Source organism: Lycorma delicatula, chromosome 10 (genome assembly GCF_047948215.1).
Source record: "Lycorma delicatula isolate Av1 chromosome 10, ASM4794821v1, whole genome shotgun sequence".
NCBI classification, from domain to species: Eukaryota; Metazoa; Arthropoda; class Insecta; order Hemiptera; family Fulgoridae; genus Lycorma; species Lycorma delicatula.
The window spans coordinates 46,317,414-46,342,954 of record NC_134464.1 but is presented as its reverse complement, the minus strand read 5'-3'; the positions used below and the strand labels follow the sequence as shown (position 1 = coordinate 46,342,954).

Here is a 25,541-nt window from a genome sequence, read left to right as displayed (position 1 = left end):
GTAGTATATCTTTTCCGATGAGTTTAAAGCTTAAAAATTCCCTTTTTAATTATGATAGACAATTGCAAGTTGCTATTTATTATTCTCCAATCGGTTTTTTTGTTAACGTTTGAAATTTAATTTCGTTATAGAAAACTGTTATCATCAACGGAAATTAAATTGAAGTAAAACGTACAGACAGTTTTTCGACTAATTTTTAACGTAGTAGGATTTTAAGTTCGTATTAAACGCGTCAAGAAAATTCTATAGTACCACTTATTTATTAACCTGCATATCAATTACTTTTTCCCATCTTCATAGCCCAGTTTGTGTTTTTTTTGGACTGGGGATCTAGTTAGATTTGTTAAATTTTTAAATTATAATATTGGTATTTATTTTAATAAGATGAATAAGAAATCTACACATTTTCTTATTACGCTATAAGTAAAATTGTATTATGTTATTTTGATCAAATTATTGAATGAGACTGAGCTACGTGTACTTGAAAGGAATGTGATTTTTTTGAAAATTGTACGAGCGGTACAAAATTGTACTGTACTATTCTGACTAAAAACATTTGTTTTGATGAATTTAAAAAAAATCGTATTTTTTATAAAGAATATTAATACTATTTTTTATAAAAACATAAGATAAGTAGTTGCATTTTTCGTCTCTATTTATAAAATAGTAGTATACTAACATAAAATTGCCCGATTTATGTTTGCGGATGAAGTTTATAAATTCAGTTAACCGTGATAAAAATTGTGGGGAATTTATTTCACTTGTTCAGTTAACCAATTTTCCAATTATTTCCCATTTTTCATATTACATGTATTTTTAGTTTTTTTTTAGGTAATTTTTCTTCTTTTTAATTAGACTAAGTGGCATTTTAATAAGCTGATTTATATAAAATGAGTAATTAATTACAAGTTATCGTTAATATGACGAGGACGAAGTGGTTATTGCATAAAAACTTCATTTAGCATAACAGCTGCCGAGAAAGAAGCAACCCCTTTACAATATTGTCCTAGTAACTAAAATTATTGCTGACTGCTGTTCATAACATAAGTTCACCAATCATTTTCTTGTGAAAGTTACTGTAAATTATCTTCGATAACGATAATCATTCTTCGTTCAGGTTTTTATATTACGAAAATGAAAAAACTTTTCATTTTTTATTGGGGGGTTGGGGCGCAAATAGTAACGTAGATATCATACAACGCCCCATAGGGTTTATTGGTGAACTCGTCATCCCAAATCGTCCGATTTCGAAGTCGAGAGTTGTAAGGTTCAAAATCATACTTAAGGCAATTACTTTTATACGGATTCGAATATTATATCGTGGATACCGGTGTTCTTTGATGGTTGGTTTTCAATTAACCACACATCTCAGGAATGGTTGACCTGAGACTACAAGACTACACCTCATTTACTACATTCATACATATTACCCTCATTCATCGTTTCAAGTAATACCTTACTGCGGTTCCGGAGGCTAGACAGGAAAAAATCATACAACGCTTACAAAGTAACGAGATCAATTGCAGAGGCGCCATGATTTACACGTAATGATATTAGATTCACGAATATGTATTGCTTCCGACGGTTCGTGATGTTGTCAGACAGCACAGTGTTAAATACCAACAACGTTTACAAAATCATGTCAACCACTTGCCGATCAATCTGCTTGATAACAGTGGGGATGTCAGAAGATTGAAACGTCTCCGAGTGCTTGACTTAACGGCTGCTAAATGAGAGTTTACAGTTACTATTGTAAGATCTAGTAATTTTATTTTTGCTCACTTTTGCTTTCATTTTGCTTTTGCTTTTTTTTAAATTTGTTTTGTTCTTTGTTCGACTAGCTCGATTGCTTGTTTTTTAACTTCCTCTGTTTTCAGATTTTAACGGAAATATCCATTTTGTCCATCCTTGAATTCATTTTGACTAGTTTCGGCAAGACGTCTGTACGTACGTGCGTATGTAAGCGTATGTAAGCATAACTCAAAAACGATTAGCCGTAGGATATTGAAATTTTGAATTTAGGAGTGATGTAACACCTAGTTCTGCACCTGCCCTTTTGATTGAAGTTGACCGAACCAAAAATGTCCAAAAAGCCAAAAATCCAAAACAATATGAATTTTTGACTTTTACTTAACTGCAGTAATAAGCCCCTCGTAGAGAGCTTTTCACCTGATGCATAAGTGGTACTTATTTTTATTGGTTCCAGAATTATAGCCAAATAAGATTTTAATTAATGAAATATTTTGATCGTACAAGGGGAAGGCACATCGGTTCGAATCCAACTTAATTACCTTTTTTTTAATTTTTTTTTTTTATTTAAATATATTGATTAACGTCTCATTGTAAAAAAAACATTTTACGATAAATAATAATTCTGTAACAAGAAAAAAAAAATGCAAAAAATATCAGAAGTTATTAATGAAATAGGATTTATGTACTTTTCATTTTAAAAAAAAATGTGTATATGTAATTTAATATGCGTACAAGGAAGTCATATATGGTAACTTCATCAGATTCTTTTAATTGACTATTTGTTTGTTAATTGTTGGTTTTTATGTTCTATGAACTGTTAACAAAAATATTTTTTCTGATGAACTTTAAGATTATTGCTTACTGATAACTTAGGGTTGAATTATTACAGGAGTTCGCAAGGACCTCTTATTATGTGCCTATTATCAAACAACATATATACTGGTTCCACTTCAGGACCCGATTGTAAATGTACTAGTTGTGAAACAAAAAAAAATTTCAGTTTATCAAAATGACATAGTAGTAACAAATTTTTGTAATTTTTTTATTATTATTTATTATTATATATTTAATTTATTTTTATTTATTATTTATTTTTTATTATTATAAATTACTCATTTCTGATAGAAATAACTATTATGTGAATAATGGGTGATAATCGGAAGAAAGTTAACTCTAAGCCAAATTGTATATAAGAACAAAGGATAAAGATAAGTCATTCAGTAATTAAAGAGGAGAAATATTTCGAGAATTTTTCGAAATAAAATTACTAAAGATCGATTAGGAATTTAAATAAGAATATTATATTTTTTTCCGTTTTTATGAAACATATTATTAAGCTTCAAACTCATTGATAAAGTTATAGCACCCATAATGAAGGCGAATTATTTATATTAGTGTATATCATTATAATGTGCGAGTTTTCTCATAGGAGTGTGTTTTAACCTTTTTTTATCTTTGTTTGCCACCACAACTAAATTTCAGTGTCAGGTGCAAATTTTGTCAGATGTAATCATCTACGGTTTGATATCCTTTCAGTACTACTGATTTTAAACAAAGAAAAGTTGAAGTAATTTTTAATTATGATAAAAACATTTTAATAATGTTTTATGTAATTTATAAAAATAAAATTCCCATAACTTTAAATTAAAGAACATTCATTGTTTATAAATTATACGTTGTCATAGTAATTTCATTTACTGAAAAGAAGCAAGTGGTAAATAGTTTTTTATTTATTTATTTATTTTCCACGGATAAGGTGGAAGTATCAGTAATTCAATAATTAAGTTTATTTTAATAATATTGAAAATAATTAGGTCTACACAGGGATTTCCTAAGAGGAAGTTTGTGTTATGTAAGTAATGTGCTTGTATTTTTAAAAATGTTTTTCTGTATTTGCACATATTATTTCTGCATACAGCGCTTTTTAATTTAGATAAATAAATGTAAAACAGATGAGAAAAATATTACGGTTTATGCTAATAGTTAAGAGTTAACTGGTATTTTTTTTTTTTTTTTTATTACAACGATATGTCAAGACATATAGCAATAGTAATAATAATTAAAAAGGCATTTAAATTTTAAAGGCTTTTTATCACTAGGCTATGTCTTTTGTGTTTTATTTTCCAAGCTCATAAATTGATTTTGATATTTATTTTTAAGGTCAATTTTAATTAAATATTATAATTGATGGCAAAATTTGATTGTTGTTTTTTAAAGTTCTCAAAAAAATTATTTATTGTACGTAACTCTTAACATTTCATTAAAAATCAGATGGGTGGATAAAGTGACAAATGAAGAGGTATTGCGGCAAATAGATGAAGAAAGAAGCATTTGGAAAAATATAGTTAAAAGAAGAGACAGACTTATAGGCAACATACTAAGGCATCCTGGAATATTCGCTTTAATATTGGAAGGACAGGTAGAAGGAAAAAATTGTATAGGCAGGCCACATTTGCAATATGTAGAACAAATTGTTAGGAATGTAGGATGTAGGAGGTACACTGAAATGAAATGACTAGCATTAGATAGGGAATCTTGGAGAGCTGCATCAAACCAGTCAAATGACTGAAGACAAAAAAAAAAATCTATGTTATTGGGTTCAATAAATTTAATTTTTTAAGTTTAAATAAGTTCAGTAGGTCTTTGTATATTTGTCAATATTTGAAGTTTAATATTGATAAATATACATTTAAGACTAAAGTAAATTGTGAAATGCCAGTTTTTTTATTTATTTCAGTATATAAATAAAATCTCAACATTTCTACATTTTTTCTTTGTTTTTATTTTTATTTTTAATCCAGGTTATTGGTTTCAATAGATTACATTTTTTAAGTTTAATCGTAAAAATAAATAAATAAGTTCAGTAGATCTATGTCTTTGTATATTTGTCAATATTTGAAGTTTATTATTGATAAATATACATTTAAGACTAAAGTAAATTGTGAAATGCCAGTTTTTTTATTTATTTCAGTATATAAATAAAATCTCAACATTTCTACATTTTTTCTTTGTTTTTTTTTTATTTTTAATCTAGGTTATTGGTTTAAATAAATTAAATTTTTTAAGTTTAATCGTAAAAATAAATAAGTAAGTTCAGTAGATCTATGTCTTTGTATATTTGTCGTTATTTGAAGTTTACTACTGATAAATATACATTTAAGACTAAAGTAAATTGTGAAATGCCAGTTTTTTTATTTATTTCAGTATATAAATAAAATCTCAACATTTCTACATTTTTTCTTTGTTTTTATTTTTATTTATAATCTAGCCTCCTCTATGAATCATGAGACCTTGCCGTTGGTGAGGAGGCTTGAGTGCTCAGGGATACAGAGTAGCTGGACCGAAGGTGCAACCACATCGAAGAGGTATCTGTTGAGAGCCAGACTAAGGAATGATTCCTGAAAGAGGGCAGCAGCTCTTTCAGCAGTTGTTAGGGGCGTGAGTACTAACGGCCATATCAACATCACTCAGTCCTCTGAGTACTGCGCAGCTGAAAGCAATGAAAAACTACAGCTGTTTTTTTTTCCAAGAAAATGTGGCTCTCTGCATTTTCACATAGCAATAATGGAGGCGCCTTCCTTGGTAAAATTTTCCGGAGGTAAACTAGTCCCCCGTTCGGATCTCCGGGTGGGGACTACTAAGGAAGGGGTCACCAGAAAATTAAAAAATAACATTCTACGAGTCGGAGTGTGGAATGTTAGAAGCTTAAAAAGGTTGGTAGGCTAGAAAATTTAAAAAGGAAATGGATAGGGTAAACGTGGATATAGTAGGAATTAGTGAGGTTCAGTGGGAAGAGGAAGGCGACTTTTTGCCAGGTGACTTTAAAGTAATTAACTCAGCGTCAAATAATGGGCAGGCAGGAGTAGGTTTCGTGATGAACAAGAAGATAGGGAGGAGAGTGGTATATTTCAAGATGCATAACGATAGTCATTGTAATAAGGATAAAATCAAAACCTAAACCGACGATTGTTAACGTCTATATGCCTACAAGCGCCCATGATGATGAGGTAGAGTGTGTATACGAAGAGATTGATGAAGCAATTAAACATGTAAAAGGAGATGAAAATTTAATAATAGTTGGAGATTGGAATGCAAGGATTGGAAAAGGCAAGGAAGGAAATATAGTGGGTAAATACGGGCTGGGCAAAAGGAATGAAAGAGGGGACCGACTTTTTGCACGAAGTATAATTTAGTAATTGCCAACACCCAATTTAAAAATCATAATAGAAGAATATACACTTGGAAAAAGCCAGGCGATACTGCAAGGTATCGGATAGATTATATCATGGTTAAGCAAAGATTTAGAAATCAACTCGTTGACTGCAAAACTTACCCTGGAGCAGACATTGATAGCGACCATAATTTGGTGATAATGAAATGTAGATTGGGGTTTAAAAACCTGAAGAAAAGGTGTCAGATGAATCGGTGGAATTTAGAAAAGCTTGAGGAATAGGAGGTAAAGAAGTTTTTTGAGGAGGACATCGCAAGAGGTCTGAGTAAAAAAGATAAGGTAGAAAATGTAGAAGAAGAATGGGAGAATGTTAAAAAGGAAATTCTTAAATCAGCAGCAGCAAACTTAGGCAGAATAAAGAGAACTGGTAGAAAAACTTGGGTTTCAGACGATATGTTGCAGCTGATGGATGAACGTAGAAAATATAAGAATGCTAGTGATGAAGAAAGTAAAAGGAACTATTGGCAATTAAGAAATGCTATAAACAGGAAGTGCAAACTGGCGAAAGAAGAGTGGATTAAAGAAAAGTGTTCAGAAGTGGACAGAGAAATGAACATTGTAAAATAAACAGAGCATACAGGAAAGTTAAGGAAAATTTTGGGGTACATAAATTAAAATCTAATAATGTGTTAAACAAAGATGATACACCAATATATAATACGAAAGGTAAAGTCGATAGATGGGTGGAATATATTGAAGAGTTATACAGAGGAAATGAATTAGAAAATGGTGTTATAGAGGAAGAAGAGGAAATTGAGGAGGATGAAATGGGAGAAACAATACTGAGATCTGAATTTAAGAGAGCATTAAAAGATTTAAATGGCAGAAAGGCTCCTGGAATAGACGGAATACCTGTAGAATTATTGCGCAGTGCAGGTGAGGAAGCGATGGATAGATTATACAAATTGGTGTGTAATATTTATGAAAAAGGGGAATTTCCGTCAGACTTCAAAAAAAGTGTTATAGTCATGATACCAAAGAAAGCAAGGGCAGATAAATGTGAAGAATACGGAACAATTAGTTTAACTAGTCATGCATCAAAAATCTTACTAGAATTCTATACAGAAGAATTGAGGAGAGTGGAAGAAGTGCTAGGAGAAGACCAATTTGGTTTCAGGAAAAGTATAGGGACAAGGGAAGCAATTTTAGGCCTCAGATTAATAGTAGAAGGAAGATTAAAGAAAAACAAACCAACATACTTGGCGTTTATAGAACTAAAAAAAGAAATTCGATAACGTAGACTGGAATGAAATGTTCAGCATTTTAAAAAAATTAGGGTTCAAATACATGCACAAAAAAAATTGCTAACATGTACAGGAACCAAACAGCAACAGTAACAATTGAAGAACATAAGAAAGAAGCCGTAATAAGAAAGGGAGTCCGACAAGGATGTTCCCTATCTCCGTTACTTTTTAATCTCTACATGGAACTAGCAGTTAATGATGTTAAAGAACAATTTAGATTCGGAGTAACAGTACAAGGTGAAAAGATAAAGATGCTACGATTTGCTGATGATATAGTAATTCTAGCCGAGAGTAAAAAGGATTTAGAAGAAACAATGAACGGCATAGATGAAGTCCTACGCAAGAACTATCGCATGAAAATAAACAAGAACAAAACAAAAGTAATGAAATGTAGTAGAAATAACAAAGATGGACCACTGAATGTGAAAATAGGAGGAGAAAAGATTATGGAGGTAGAAGAATTTTGTTATTTGGGAAGTAGAATTACTAAAGATGGACGAAGCAGGAGCGATATAAAATGCCGAATAGCACAAGCTAAACGAGCCTTCAGTAAGAAATATAATTTGTTTATATCAAAAATTAATTTAAATGTCAGGAAAAGATTTTTGAAAGTGTATGTTTGGAGTGTCGCTTTATGTGGAAGAGAAACTTGGACAATCAGAGTATCTGAGAAGAAAAGATTCGAAGCTTTTGAAATGTGGTGCTATAGGAGAATGTTAAGAATCAGATGGGTGGATAAAGTGACAAATGAAGAGGTATTGCGGCAAATAGATGAAGAAAGAAGCATTTGGAAAAATATAGTTATAAGAAGAGACAGACTTATAGGCCACATACTAAGGCATCCTGGAATAGTCGCTTTAATATTGGAAGGACAGGTAGAAGGGAAAAATTATGTAGGCTGGCCACGTTTGGAATATGTAAAACAAATTGTTAGGAATGTAGGATGTAGAGAGTATACTGAAATGAAACGACTAGCACTAGATAGGGAATCTTGGAGAGCTGCATCAAACCAGTCAAATGACTGAAGACAAAAAAAAATAATCTATGTTATTGGGTTCAATAAATTTAATTTTTTAAGTTTAATCGTAAAAATAAATAAGTTCAATAGATCTATGTTTTTGTATATTTGTCAATATTTGAAGTTTACTATTGATAAATATACATTTATGATTAATCTAGATGAAAACTAGTTAGACCCTAAAACATAAATATTTGCAAAAAACTCCTGATTCCTTATTTTTGACACGATCAATGTATATTCCCCTTTAATATAGCTTTCCCCTTTTACATTATTATTTATTTTAAGTAATACCAGGTTACAGAGTAACGGCACAGTGACATGATATCAACAGTACTTGGCAGAGATGTCAAGAAATTTGTTCGCAGTATGGCATGTAAATGTAAATCTAACGGTAAATGTGTAGGCTTGAACAGACTCAGGCCGACCACTCCTGAGACATGTGGTTAATTGAAACTCAACTATCAAAAACCACCGGTATTCACAGTCTGGCATTCAAATGAAACTTCGAAAATCAGCTGATTTTGCTATGATGAATTTAATCACAAGACTAACCCGGCGGTTTATGGCAGTTATCAATGTAAGTTTTCAGTTAAAAATTTAAGTTTTCCATATATATTGGAACCGTATATTATTATTGCATCGCGACTTACTTTTTTTTTTTTTTTAAATTAACTATTATCTTGCATGGTTAGGTACGATGGTGTATACTAAAAAATCTGCCAAAAGAATTTATTCATTATCGAAGTGTTAACTTACAATATCAAGGTTAATATCATTTTTAAATGTTAATTTATTTAGATTACATTTGATAAAGCAACAACTAGTTAACGTTAATACTTCTAATATTATTTTGGCATTGATTTAGTGTTTTTGATTTACCAATATCATTGTTTTAATTGGACTATTCTTTTCTGTACTGTAAGATCGTTGTTTACATTCTCACAGATTTTAGTAATTTAAGTAATTTATTGAACAGATAAACAGATAAATACATTTCATAAATTAATAGATTTTGGTTTCTATTAATATTGGTGATCCTTGTTTTTAGGTATAGAATTATTATCTTTATGTATAAATCACAAATGTACGTGTGTTGTTTATATCTATTCACATAAAGTAAACCACTTTGTTTGCAGTGGCCAATGTAAAAAATGTTGCATTTAAAGGAGATAAAGATTGTAAGTGTTCATCTTTTAAAAGTTGTTTGTACTCAACTATGAATAATTTGTCTATTGTCAGAAATTTTATATTATATAAGCAAGTAATGAATATATTAATACAATGTTGGTGGTTTATACATGGTTAGAATTGTGTCTAATCTTGCTTTATAATGAAAGTAAATTTAAAACAGAAAATCCAATTTTTTTATCTTTTGCTTCTTATACTTACCTTCTGTTAATAAATGTGGGCATCTTTTTCGTAAAATATCCAATGCAATTGAATTATTTTCAAGTTGTTTTGGTGGACCTTTATATACACAATTTTGATATAAACCACCATCTGTTTGATGACATTGTCCATAAGAGACACAGTGAAATGTTATGTCTCCTTTAATCACTCTTATTCCATTTAACTGTAAATAATACACACAATTTTACTGATTATGATAAATTCATATTGCTATCATAGAAAATGTAGGTATTAAAAATCTTAATTTGACACCTTATTTTATAAAAAAAAGTATCAGAACATCAGTTAGTAAGTAACCAGAAAGTAAAAAAATCTGATGTGGACACCACATGATTTTTACACATATACACATATACACTACATATACACATTTTTTGTTGCACTTAATTTAAACTTATTTCATTTGAGAGTAAAATACGATTCTCCAGTTCTTTAATAAAGTGGACAGTTACAAAATTGCAGAAATATTAATTTTTATTATCAGATATTTATACAATTATTAATTCAACATGAAATATTAGGGGAGAGTAAAGTCCCTTTATTAGTTGTATTACTGGATGAATATTATTCATATCTTTGAGTTGCTGATTAACAAAAGTTTCAGATTTCTGGTGTGTCATATAAGTAAAAGTTAATAATAATTTAACTATTCCATTTAGTGAACTCCTGTATACTGGCTACAAATGTAAATTTCTACCTTACGGTGTAAAATATTAGTCTTTGTTATTGAATTATTTGGTGAATAATCAAAAAGAAACAATCATAAAGGAAAAAGAAAGATAACATGAAGAAATTTATCACAAAAAAAAATTATATCAAACCAAAGAGCGACTAAATGACTGGCAACAAAAAGCAAATAAACAAAATGATGATCAACTCAGACTTAGGAAGAATACTGTCTGACAATATCAGAGGAGTATTTTGCAATTTATTAAATATCAGGCATACATGCCCCAGTGTATATGTTCTTGTGAGGGTCTATTTTTCAGTCACTTTGTAGTTAACTTAATTCCAGATAATTAAACAAAATCAAACAGAAATTAAACTAAAAAATCCAAAAATAATATGATTATAAATTATAATTTTCAATTAATATTAAACCATCAGCTGTTTCACCAAATATATTACATATACACATATGTAATAATGCCTATTAAATTACATCTATACATTTTTTTAAAGTACTTCAAATTTTATTTTACTAATAACTTCTAATTTTTTTTAAATTTTTTTATTGAATAATTATTTATTGTAAATTTTTTTTATAATCACGGGTTAATAAGTAATTATTAATAAATCAGTATATTTAAATTTAAAAAAAAAGAAGTAAATATATGTATATGAAGTCGGATTCGAATCGATGTGTGCAAGGTTATGGCTCTGACATGTGCTCACTTACACCACATAAGTACTTAAGCAACGTAAAAAAAAATTAATATAAAATGCTGATACAGATACCACAAAAAAATGTGATAGTGTGGTGTGTCCACCACAATGCAATTATGTAAGTGTTCACTTTATTAAAGAATTGTAGGATCGTGTCTCACTTTTAAATGAAATAAGTTTAAATGAAGTGTAGGAAACAAAGTATATGTAATTTAATAGGCTTACAAGGAAGTCATGTGGTATCCACATTAGATTTTTATATAATGATTAATAAATTGGAAATAAAATAAATTAGTTTTAATAAAGAAATTAATCTAAATGCTTTGAAAGAGGTTGAAAAAAATCAGCATTGTAGTAAGAAAAATAAATTCTATATTTTTAGATGTAATGATTTAGAAAATGAACCACAGGATATGATATCCAATAAATGATTTAAAAATTAAAAGACAACAGCGTCAGAACATGCAAATGAATTTTACAAACAAAAATAGTGAAGATAAATAAAAAATAAATCAGTGTAAATTAAAAACCAAAACAGTATAGGTACTTAGATATTATGTAAGCAGAAGTTTCGAAATAAAGTTAGATAAAAACTAAAAGAGGAATGCAAATGGAAAGAAAGTTATGTACTAAGATATATCTTAAAAAATGCTATGTTTGAAATGATTTCAGGTTGAATATGAAAACTAAAATAAAGTAAAAAAGAAACGCTGGAGACAATCAAAGTATGGTCAAGGAAGAATAGACCGGTAAAAATGAAATGGATAGAATGAAAATGAAAATCAAATTAGAACACATATCTAGGTACATTTTTATTTTTTATTAATTGTTTGTTTATCCTATTTTAATTTATAAATAATCATTTTATGTAATTTATAATTTGTATTAACTGTAGAATGCTAAATATAAAAAAAAAATCACATTTAATAAAGTGGATTCTGTAAATTCTACATTGATCGATAAAATATAGCTGGTACAGCCTTTTTGAATCACTTGTATTATCTGTTGCTGCCTAACATAAATTCTATTATACCAACAAATACACTTTATGTAAGTTGGTGATAACTTCATCTAAATGAGAGTTTTGAAGTATTTATTACAATAATCATACAAAATAATTACTTAATGTTTTGATCTCGATTTATTTATATGATTGAATACAATTAAGTACTACATGATAAAAATCAATGGAATAATACTTTGCTTTCATTTTGACTATGTAAACTGGACTTTTGGGCCGTTTCCCTAAACATACAAGATCTAGTGCGTACCTAGACTGAATTTTTACTTGGAGAAACCCACATACAATAATTTAAAAAAAAATATTGCAAATAATTAATCTTGTCGATTGATTCAGTGCAAAAAACATTTAATTTATACATATAATTACATTCACTTCCTCAAATCTGCAGAACTTTGTAATGATGTTAATGAAATCACAACCTAACTACTACAATACTGTTTAGCTGCTTTTAGAATACATGTGAACTACAAAGACTGATGATTGTTGAGGTAAATATTGTAATAGGTATGACTTAAATGAACTCATTCACTGTCAATCTCTGCATACATATCTTTTCAAGTTTTATTTGCAGATTACAAACATAATTTATGTCAACTGAATTAAAGAATTATATACCTTAAAACATAGACAAAGTAAGAATAAATCAGATAAAAAAATAAAAACAGAAGAATAAAACAATAAAAACAGTTTTGAGTAACATATATTCACCAGACCTTTAATTTAGTAATGTGCATTTTCCTGTAGTACATACTCATTTATTCAGATTTCATATAAATATTTAAAGATGAGAAACTTTAATCAAGCCTTTTTTAATGTTTGTGAATAACAGAAATTAATGACAGTGTGAAAACCCTGCATCACTTGTCACTGAAGGTAGATGCAAAGATAAATGGAAATATTTTGAAAAATCATAAAAAATTTTAATTATAAAAATTGTTCAGTTTTTTGCTTATATTTAGTTTATATTTTAAAATTATTTCATGTTTCATAAAAACTAATTTTTTCATGATATATAAATCAAATGAAAAAAAATAATCTAGACTTGGATTTTATGGAATAAAGAATTAAAATTTTGATATATGGTAATTATAAAGTTTCCATATATCAAAATTTTAATTCTTTATCCCATAAAATCCAAGTCTAGATTATTTTTTTTCATTTGATTTATATATCATGAAAAAATTAGTTTTTATGAAACATGAAATAATTTAAAAATATAAACTAAATATAAGCAAAAAACTGAACAATTTTTATAATTAAAATTTTTGATTTTTCAAAATATTTCCATTTATCTTTGCATCTACCTTCAGTGACAAGTGATGCAGGGTTTTCACACTGTCATTAATTTCTGTTATTCACAAACATTAAAAAAGGCTTGATGTCACATGCAAACGCACATACACGCACGCGCACACACACGCACTGTAACTCTTGAATTATATAATAGTCATTGTTATACTAAGCACAGTTCAAATCCATTGCACTATTTCAACACTTTCTAAATATCTTTTACCTAATTAAAAAAAATAACCTGGGTAATATCAGATGATGTCAGTGTGAGAATAGAGGAATAAAAGTTAGAGAAAAGATTACAAAGTAGGTTATTAAACTTTTATTACAAAACTTGGTTCAGTTTATTGCGAACATTTTTGTTTTAAAATTAATATTATTGACTGTTAATAACAAAAACACAGTAAAACTCAATTAAAATTCATTTAGATTCATTTATAAATATCACCAAGTGGCATCACCAAGTTAGTATGATGAGGTTAAAAGAGATTGGCTCTATGACAGTATCAAACCACTCTACATCTTACTTATGGATAAATATTAATCCGTGTTTTTCATTACAGCCTCTGTTAATAGTATTATTTAGAGGATAACTTTTAATTAGTCAGGAAAAGTTTTTACTAACCTGTGTGCATACTTACACATAAAACTCAAGTCATATTCGCAAATAAATGTAAAACAACTTTATCTTGCTAAATAATATTTAGTTCAATTATGTAACTTTTATGAAACTATATTTATATAATTTTTAATTCGTATAATAAAGTAAATAAACAAGATTTAAGTAACTTTGAAGTTATGTTGATAACGGAGTTTAAGATTAATATGATTTACTGCAGTTTCTGTTTTAATAAAATGTCTCATTACAGAATCAATAGATGTAATTATTCTTCTGGTAGGCTGGTAATTTTACTTGGTGTGAAAATACAAGGATATAATTTCACTATACGTAAGAATATCAAAAAAACAAAAAGTCTTTCTCTAGTGGAAGTCAACTGTTGACTACAGGCAAACCATAGATTTTAGAATATTAAAAAAATATGCTATCTGTTTCCATATTATATGTACAAAATATATTTATTATATTACATTTAAAATATATATTTGATTAATTGTAAAATGTTTTCTTACCAAAATATAAAATAATGTGAGAATATAAATGATAAACATGTTTAAATAAGATATATAACTATTACATTACTACACTGAAGGTGTATAATTTTATAAGTGTATCATTTATAAGTACATGATAATAAATAAGTTCTTTTGAATAGTTATATTAGATAACAAAATTTATCAGTGTGATTGTTCATTAACTGTAAACTTATATCATAAGTATGTATTGTATTATTGAATACAACAAAAAAATATCATTTTTGAAGCTGGTAATTCTACCCAAAACTTTTCAAAGGAACAAGTAAAATTTATTTATTTTTAAATTACTGTGCTATGAAATTTGTGCCAGAAAAAAGTGAAATAATAAAAGTGAAAAAATATCTCCAATAATTCTAGCTGATATAAGTAGCATAATTATCTAATCTGTGACATTTCATTCTAAAACTTTGATGTTATCATTACGGATAAGTAATTTCAATAGGTTTTAGTTAATTTAATTTTTTTAAATGTCTTGAAAAAATAATTTATTTGAATGATCATTTAATAAATTATAAAATTTTAAAATAAATAATGAATAAAAAAAAGGAAAAGAAAGTTTAAGTAAAAAAAATTTTTTAATCATCATAATTAGTAATCATTAAAATATGTAAAAAGATGCAATGAAAGATTTATTTAATTCCACTATTTTACTGACATAGTGGTAGCATCTCACTCTTTCATCTGCAGGCCTCAGATAAGAATCCCAGTCAGTCATGGTATTTTTCGTATGCTATAAAATTTCATTTCCATATTCCATGGACAACCTTCAAAGCCAAGTCAAAAATAGAAAAAGTCACTATATAACTGTACTATAAATTATAATAGTACATTATGTTATGAAAAAATGGATTGGTTAAGCTACTTCATAAATACAAAAGGAAACATATTTAGATGTATTTGAATGTATTTTATATGTATTTGTGCATTTTATTTTTGACAATTTTCATCCTAAGGATTATTTGCCTGGTTAAATTAAGGAAAACTGTGATAAAATCTTACTCAGAACAGCATCTCATAATGCACCATTAGTTATAAAATAAAAAATAGTACTTATTTAAGTCCATATTAATAACTTAGAATACAAACATATGAGCTAATACTAAATTAAATATGTGAAAATATTAAATATTGAAATAATTACAACAGTGGCAGCTCGCATACAAGCACTGTGGAACTGCAGCACCCCCTATTTCCACTTGATACTATCGATAACATTTAATATGTTGAGTCCTTTTTTCTTGAATTCTTTCTTTATACTTGTACCACATATAATCCTTAAGCTTAATGTCAGTAGCCATCCTCCAGTTATGAAAAAGACACAAAAATCTTTGTATGGAACTGTGTGCTTCACAGTTTCATTGGTGTGGTGTCTGGCTGTTGCACAGATGTGCATATAGGAAGCTGCATGCGAGGCTGCGAGGGAGAGAGTACTATGGCTCCCTTGGTGTGCTGGTGGAAGATAGTTTTTTCTAACTCCTTGTTTATGGAATGTTCCTCTGTTTATTCAGTTTTCTGGTTCAGTCTGTGGAAGGGATATGAAAGTGGTTTAGTTGTTTTTTCAGTAATGAACAGAAGATGGTGGAAAGCAAGGGCTCTTTGATTGCCAAGTCTGTCCAAAAACACGCTGGAAGGGCAAAAGAGAAGGTAATTAGTAAAAACTAATTATATTCTTGTTTCTGTGTACATAGAAATTTAAATTAAGCACCATTGGACTGTAGTGTTTTTAAGCAGACATTTAAGTTTTCTAATAATACTAGAAAATGTTATATGTATTGACATTTTATTTATTATTTATTCGATTAAACAGAATACGGTTTTTAAGCACATGTACCATATTATTGAATGTGATAAAGTGTAGAAGTAGATTATTACTCTAACTTTTCTATTTGATTCATTTTTTTCCGTTCTTTTATTTTACCGAAAACTATAACCATGCCCTTGAAAAGACTCAGAAAAAAATTTTCTGAAGCAACACCCCCACTAATTTTAGCTACAAGCCACCCCTGAATTACAATAACAATATAGAAGGCGTTAATGAAAATGATTTGAGCATGCATTAAGTATTAAACGGAGGTGCAGGGAATTCAATCTTTTTGTTAGTATTATTTAAAAACTTATCAAATGAGCACACTGTTTCTATAAAAAAAAATTTTTCAGTTTTATTTCAAATAAATTTTGGGCGTAATGTTTAAGATGGTTTCAATTCAACAGTGCACGATATCATTTAACAATATTATTTAGTATTCAGTACATTCTTCATTATCAAATCGAACCACAAAACTGCTTTTTATAACTCAAAATAATTCTTCTATTTATAAGGCCTTATGATGATTGTGTTGCCATTTTTTTTAATTTTTGACCCATCTGTAAAATAAAAGAACCAAAAAAAAATGATTCAAATAGAATAGCTGGAAAAGGATAATAATCTAATTCAACACTTTATCACTTTCAAGAATATGGTACATGGTTTTTAAGCAAATAGTGCTTAAAAACAATGTGCCTTTTAAACCGTATTTGGTTTAACCGAGAAGAATTATTTTGTTATAAAAAACAATTTTGTGGTTTGATTTGACAGTGAAGAATGTATCTAATACAAAATCATACTGTTAAATGATATTGTGCATTGCTGAATTGAAAGCATGGCATTAAATGTTAAAAAGAACTAAATAGCTCAAGTCAAAGTTTTCTCTATACAACTCGATGTGAGCATAGATGCTTCTGTTCTGATTGTGCTTGAACTATAACAGGAAAATATCCAAGTGCTGCCACCAAAGTAAAATCAGTAAAAGAAAATTGTACCTTTATTCATTGCAGCATTCATAGAGAAGCTTTAGCAGTAAAACAAACTATTTAAACATGTTCCCCAGGAGGCAAAAGTAAATTTTGTAATAAACTGAACCTTGACTCAAATTTGCTCTTAAAATTAAGTTTAATTAAACCAATTATATCTTACTCTCTTCACTTGTTTCATGCATGCAGAACCATCCTTCTCATTGAATTTTTATTCTTCAAGTATTTTAATCAGTAATGGAAGTAAATTTGCAATGTAACATTCTTTGCAAAGAAATGTTTTTTTTTGTTTTTTTATATAAAATTTAAACTTTTGTTACTGATGACTGAAAAATAAGAACCGAGTTATAAATGATACGTAATTACTACTCTCCCTACTTAATTGATAATTAAAATTTTGATGGAATCTGTACACCAAGTATAAATCTACACTCTTTGATATGTCCTATATATACAGAATTAATCAGTTAGTATACTACATACCAGCTAACACTAATACCAGCTTATAATACTGACAGTATTACATTTAATTACAGGTGTTATCTTTATTAAATGTAAGCATTATAGTGAATTCACAAACTACGCACTTAAGTAAAATTTTTACATAAAGCTGAATTCCATAAAGAAATGTCTTATATTAATTAAATTTTTGCCCAGAAGGAAATTATAAATCATTTAGAAAATGAAATAAAATAGGAATAAAATAATCACTCTTTCTGCAATTTTTTTTTTTTTTAGATAAGCATATGATTACATAAACAAGACAAAGGTTGAGGAGTTTTCCAATGAACACAAGAATTCCAATAAAATTATACTACAAGAAAAATATGTGGAAAATATGATGTTAGAAAGGACGGAAGGAAAGAGGGTTAGACTGTTTTGTTGTTGAGTAACATCAACGGATATTACATCCATTATATTGTTTAACTTGTTGCTAAGGGCAAATAAAATAATGTTAGAACTAGGGGGTAGAGTATGTGTTAGTACGAAAGTTAAAAAACAATAATTCGACAATTACCCTTGTTTTTTATTATTTTATCACTTTATTTCATTCATAATAAATATATTAAATTTTACACAATTACTTTTAAATATTAATTATAATTTTTTTTTTAAATTGCATTTGTTGCAGATGTACCTGAAAGAAAATTCTTAATGTCTTGAAAAAAAATCTGCATAAACAAAAAATATAACTCAACTCACTCTCGGTTTTGGTAATTTTATTATCATGCTTTTTATCATTTTACCTTTTTTATTGTTTTTATATTTAAAATGTTAACCCGATCAATTTGAGCAGTAATTTTACACTAAATAACTGGTTTTTATATTACATTCATTACAGATGTACCTGAAAAAATATTGTTAATTTATTTTTATAATTTTTTTTATATTTATTTTTAAATGTAATATGTAGCATTCATCGCAATTAGTAATTTTTATTTTATGTAATGAGTTTTTATAATTTTTTTTGTAATTCTTGTGAGTACAACATAGTCCTAGTACATTATTTCGCAAATCCCGACATAGAAAGAACATTTTTGTAAAAATATAAATTTTTAATTTTTTGTGTGTTATTAAATTTGATGTTTTTTAAAAAACCACCCGAAGCTTACACAAATCATTACTAGGGGTAAATTATATAGAAAGACTTCAATAAATGAAAAGTAAGATCAAGTCCTAATCATTCCCTCAGATGTGAAATAGTTAAGTGATAGGATATAAAAGGCTTTTGTAGTGTTCCCTATAATTTTTTGAGCCACTTATACCTGATGAATACCATTCTGTTATTAGTAGGTAATAACAGAATGGTATTCATCAGGTAATTGGCTCAAAAAAAAATCCCTTTTTTATGGCAATGTCAATTTTTTATTTTCAACATTTTTTTTATTTAATAATTTATGAATACAAATAATATGTTTTATGAAGCATTTTTAATTATTTTTTAATTTAACAATGGGATTTAAATGTTTCTTCATAATATTCAGTATTATAGCTTTTATTTAATTCTGCCACATATTTATCAGAACAAATTTTAAATATATACACAGTTAATTCTTCAATTACTAATACACCCTTTATCTGATTATACACAACAAGTTCATTAAATTTTTTAATTTGTTTTTGAACATAATTATCAGTACAATTCTGTCCCCAAAATAGTTCAACAATTAATAATGTCTGATTACAATCTCTATACTCCGGTACACTTTCACAATAAGTTGGTTGTCCTTCATATATTTCACCATTTTGTGCTATAGCAAAATGATAAGTCATACTATTATACAATCCATAACTGATTAATGACTCATATTGTAAAAATTCTTTACATGAATAAAAAGAATTGCATACTGATGAAGAATGAATAATTTTAATTTTATTTGTTTTATTAGTTCTTTCAACACAATTTATCTTTTTAGGAATATTATAACCCCATTCTTTACGAGTATAAAACAAATTGTATGGGTCTTTAGTTGTCTGAATTACTTCATGGTTCTTTGTTGTGACATGTTTTTCTGGTACCGTTGTTATCTCAGTTGTGGTTGTTTCAACTGTCGTTGCCCCACTTGTTTCTGGTTTCATTGTTGTCTCGGTCACTATATTTGTTAAAATTGTGGAATTATTTTTAAGTACTCTTTGAGTTGAGAAAAATGGTGGACTTAAAGTAACATCAATTAATGGTGAATATGTTGTTTGCTCATTTCTATTTCCACTAATATTGTAAAAAATTAAAAATCCTGTTGAAAGTAAAACAAATATAAAACTAATTCCAGATAACAAGCATTTTTTTGAACAAGCTTTACAACCAAACTGGCAATATACATCATTATCATCAGAAAGTTTTCCAGAATTACAACTATTTTTTAATGTTTCTTCAATACTTTTAAGGGCATCACCATTCTTATCAAATACTGTTAGATTTAATGTTGGACCAATTTTAACATCAGTGACTTTACTACCTTTCGTTAAATTTACCGAATATTTTTGAGGAGATGTATTACATGATAAAAGTTCTCCATTATGATGTTCATTATAAGGTAAAATTTCTTCATTTTTACATTCACTATTAGCTAAAACATCTTCATCATACAGTAATAAATCATGATTACTTGGAACATCAAAATTTTCTTTCTTAGACAACTGCAATTTGTTTCTACTTACTGACAAAGAATCATTATAATTATTTTCCATGTTTAAAAAGATGAAAGTAAAATTTTGTTACATAATATTTAAGTATTTATTGTCATTAGATTTTATTTATTTATTTTTTTAATTATAATATTTGTTGAAATTTTATCTAGTCAGAAAATGTTTTAAATCAAATTAACTCTTTGATACATCTAAACATTTGTTTATAATAGTTACCATTACTTCAGTATCATGCATAATCCAGTCATTATAATTACAAGTAAATGATTTACAGCTACTTTAGAAAAGAGATTGTTCAGTAATATTATCAGATATTAGATAATGTTAGATGTTGCCATAAATGATAAAGTATGATACCTGGAAAAGTTACAAATTTAAAATAAGATCATGAATGAATATAATATGTGTTAAAATTAATTTTTTCCTATTGTCTAATATACAATAATAATAATAGTAATATTAAAAGGAAAATTTGTCTGTAGACTCTGTAGAAAATAGTATATGGAATATCATTGCATGTGATAAATTCATACAAGAAGAATAGTGGTATTTAATCTTTTATTGGAAAATTCTTTTAATGTGCAGTTATGATTTTGAAGCATCTCAAAAATGTGGTAAACAAACTTATGCATTTGTTAATAATAGGCAATTTAGTTATAGAAATTTTGGAGATTTTATATACAAATATATTTACTTGTGAATTACAAGTAATTTACATCCTGGGGACGTAAAGTGGGCACAAGTAGATTAGATTTTAGTGCTGGAAAGAAACAGAAATCAAGTAAAGGCCAGCAGAAGTTATTCTGGAGTAGATGCAAATAGTGGCCATAACTTAGTAGTAACGTGTGCTTCATGTTGAAATTCAAAAGTTTAGGAGTAAAAGTAGAAAGGATTCATTGGAATGTTAAGAAATTAAAAGATGAAGCAGTTCATAATATGTACATGGCAGAAATAAAGAAAACACTGAAGCCATAGAAAGAAGTGAACAACTAGATGTTGGATGTTGAACAGAAATGGAACAGAATACAAAAGGCTATTCTGAATACAACAGAAAAACTAATTTGGAGAAAAACATATGAAAAAAAATTGTTTAGTTGGTCAATAAAAGAAGAAAGTACAAAAATGTGGAGAAGAGGTAAAAAGAGAAAGGTACAAGGAATTAAGTAAAAGATAAATATGAAAGCTAGACAGGATAAAGAAAAATTCCTGAAAAAGAACTGTGAAGATACAAACTACTGTACGAAAGCGGGAAAGACTGATAAAGCCTTTGGAGACATTAAAAAGTTCTTCAGTGTAAGGAAGGTAAAAACTGTGAGTATAATGGGTAAAAAGAGAAAAAGATATATGATGAAGAAAAAATTGCAGAACAGGAGAAGAGTATTTGGAATGGTTATATAGAGGTGACAACCTAATTTTAACAGTAGAAAAGGAATCAGAAGTACTACCAGAGGAATTGGGAGAATCAATAGTGGAGGAAGAGTTTGCAAAGGCATTACACAAATTGAGGGATGGAAAGGTTTGATTAACTAATAAATACATCTCACTAATATGTCTAAACAAAAACTCAGAAAAAAACACACACACACACACACACACAAATATATATAACCCCAAACAAAATACACCATACAAAACACAAATCACAATCACAAAAGAAGTGCATTCCCCTAGAATGAACAAATAAACTTAACTATCCAATGTATCAAGCAAGACAGGTAAAGTAAAATATATTTATTTTTAATTAACCAGCTTCAAGCAAAGATAAAATTTTTCTTAAAGACAAGCACTCCACAAAAACAATTTTTTTCAGTTTTCAATCTAATCTTAACATTAAAGGCACATTAATGCTAGTGTATTAACCACTTTTTTTTAAAATTTAATATGAAAATATTTTTAATATCACAATGGCATCATTGTACAATTATTATTATATCATAAATATCCAACATTATGCAACAAAAAAGGGGAAAAAAATAATTTTAAAACTATATATTCAGATTATATAATTTTGTTTTAAAATCTTTCATTTATCTGGAGGAAACGTCTTATGAAACCAAGAGAAGAATGTTCTCTATAAAACAAAAAATAAATAAATAAATAAAAAATTATAAATTGGGATAGAATATATATAAATTGGGAATCTTAAATTAGTTTTTTCTTATGGTACAAAATTTCCTACCATATTTCTGTACGCAAATGTAAGCTTGTGTAGTAAATATTCATGTAAAATATGTCCAAAACTTCTGGCCAAAATTAAGGGATGATCCAAGACATCAAAATAAACAAAAAACGTTCCTTTGGACAAATGCCCTGCCTTGCTTCATTTTCCTTCACTCTGTCTATTCTATTATTAATAAAAATTACTTTTAATTCATTATGTGAAGGAAGTAAAAACAGGCACAGAATTATCTGACAACATAATTCTTGTGTTCCTACTTTAACAATTTCAAACATATCTGAGCTTTCTACAAATCAATTTGAACAAATCTTTTTCAGTTAATTTGTCATTTTGTTCACAATAAAAGGCTTAACATTTTATCTAATAAAACATAATTTGATAAAAGTAATATTTGCAGAACTATTATTGATTAAAAAATTTATATTATAGATGCATTAGATAAATTTATATTTTGTGCATTTTCAAACAAAGGTTTTTCCGGTAACCAGTCGGACACCAAATTTTATTAAAATATCTCAATCCATCCTTAAGATAATTTTTTATTGAAAAAATATAAAGTAGTGAACAAAGGGAAGATGAAGTGAAATAAAGTATTTGTCCAATTTTTTCTTTTATTTTGATGTCTTTAATCAGTTATATATAAAAGTTTGGTTCACTTAGTCATTAAACATTAATTATTGTGTGATATTTTAAATACAAATTTTAATTGAAAAAAAAAATCATTTTGAATGTTATTATATTTATATATATATATAATAAGGGAATGATCCATCCCTTACGATGTATGAAATAAGGGAATAACGTTCCTTTGGACAAATGCCCTGCCTTGCTTCATTTTCCTTCACTATTATTCATTTTCCTTCTATTCTATTATTACTAATAATAGAAATTATTTTTAATTCATTAAGTGAAGGAAGTAAAACAAATATATATATATATATATATATTATACATTACAGTTAATAATAAGTGATACTGTACTACTTTATCTGATATTTCACTCTGAATATTTAAAAATGAACAGTTTTATCAAGTTACGATTAAAATTGTCTTTCTTGATTAAACAGCTTCCACTCAAAATTATAATATATATTACAACTATGTTTAGTAGCTTGTTTTAATTTTCTTCTCAAACTTAAAATAATTTCTATCTTTCTTGCCTAACATAACCTCAACAAGAGGTAACAGAAAATTCACCATAATTTAATTCTGTTTTTCTATCAATTTTAGCTGTAAGTTTATTTTTATACAATCAATAGTAGGTATAAGACAATAATATATATATATATATATTTATTTTACTAAGAATCATTGTAAATTTACTCAGTTCTCTTAAAATAAAACCAAAAATGAAATGAAAAGTTAAATCCAAGAAAAGTTAATATACACTTAAATAACGCTTTTCTTGAATGTCATTCTGAGGAGTAAAAAATTATTAAACACATTTTTACCTTCAGTACATAAAACTTATATCTTATTTTTGATGAATTCGTTTCTGATATTAAGGTAATACCTTTGTCAAAAAATAATTTAAAAAAAAAAATAAAAGTACAGTCGAATCAAAGTAATCTTTTACACTGTAGTTTATTCAAAATTAACTAAATAATTATTTTTGTTATGTTACTAACAGGCCTATGCTATGAAAAAAACTACAGATTTGTAAGGAACTAAAACAATTTAAGTAGATACAAACAGCTAGTCATAAAATCAGTTATCTGAAGTATGTTGTTGAATCACGGATATGATTAAAATCGGCAATGTTATATTAAAAAAAATAATACTTCCACTTATACATACATTTATAAAAAATAATTTTTATTAAAAAGTTGATACATTTTAAGGAAAAAATCTAATTAAATCATGACTGATAATTTTTTTTTTGAAAATTCAAATAATTCATTAACGCTAAATGATGTGATAACACTGATGGCGTAATGGGGGCGTGATAACACTAAATGGGGGGCTTCGAAAAGAAAATATTATTAAAAAAGTATTAATTTACTGAAAGGAAAGCAAAACGAAAACAAAATACATATTTACACTGATATAATACATTTATAAATACGATTGTATCAGTACTTTACAATGTATTTAATAAATTGACTTATAAATACTAAATTAAAAACAGGTTTAATAATTATAGTGACTCCTTTGGACCTGTCTAGTAGAGAAAAGTTTTTCGAAGGAAGGTTTAATACGCTACTTCCCAAAAAGCTATTGCTGTATATCACTAATTCGACGGGCATCAGTATTATTTGATAGAAATATAGATTGCAGTTATTTTTCAAAATTATCTCCAAACATAATTTCTACAATTTCAATTTTAGCTGGCAAAATAAGTTTTTCACCAATGGTGTAAGGCTTTTTATACATCTGGCTATTTTATATGAAACTTTGTAAGAGACAAGTAAAGCTTTTTCATTCGCAAAGTTTTTTTTAAAATTGGTGTTTGCTTTTCATATGATTTTAATTATATTCGAAGAATTCTCGGGGTTGTCATGCTGACTGCTGCCAAAACTTTAGAGCAAATAACACACACGGCTTTTCTTTTACATTTACTTCAGTACTGGTAAACCCAAAATTTAACATTTCTTCAGAATATTTTCTTGATTTTATTTTCGGAACTACCCTCCTCTGTGCATTTGTTGACGCTTCACTAACGTCTAATGCTCGCTTAAGCCCGCTTGAAAATTTATCCATGATTCTGTATAAATCTACTGCCGTGAATATTTAATACCGTGAATCGCAATTAATACGAAAATTACAACATACACAATCACGTTAGATTCGAATACCGATAGAAGGATCGACTCGACTGAGACTGTCTGGAATCGACAGCATTTGTCTCTTACATTGTAAGAATACAAACGTTTGTATTCTCACAATGTAAGAGACAAATCGGAACTTCTCGC

General features: G+C 27.7%; 1 protein-coding gene across 3 annotated transcripts in view; it reads right to left on the bottom strand.

The window, feature by feature from the left end:
• Window positions 1–14,569, bottom strand: part of LOC142331473 (NPC intracellular cholesterol transporter 1 homolog 1b-like) — a 91,384-nt gene extending 76,815 nt beyond the window's left edge. For all 3 annotated transcript variants that reach the window (XM_075377411.1, XM_075377412.1, XM_075377413.1), the window contains exons 1-2: window positions 14,490–14,569; window positions 9,638–9,821 (exon numbers count right to left, since the gene is read on the bottom strand). In XM_075377411.1, the coding sequence (XP_075233526.1) occupies window positions 9,638–9,821; window positions 14,490–14,528 (223 nt within the window). In that variant the 5' untranslated portion in view covers window positions 14,529–14,569. The remainder of the gene's footprint in view (window positions 1–9,637; window positions 9,822–14,489) is intronic.
• Between the last annotated feature and the right edge of the window lie 10,972 nt (window positions 14,570–25,541).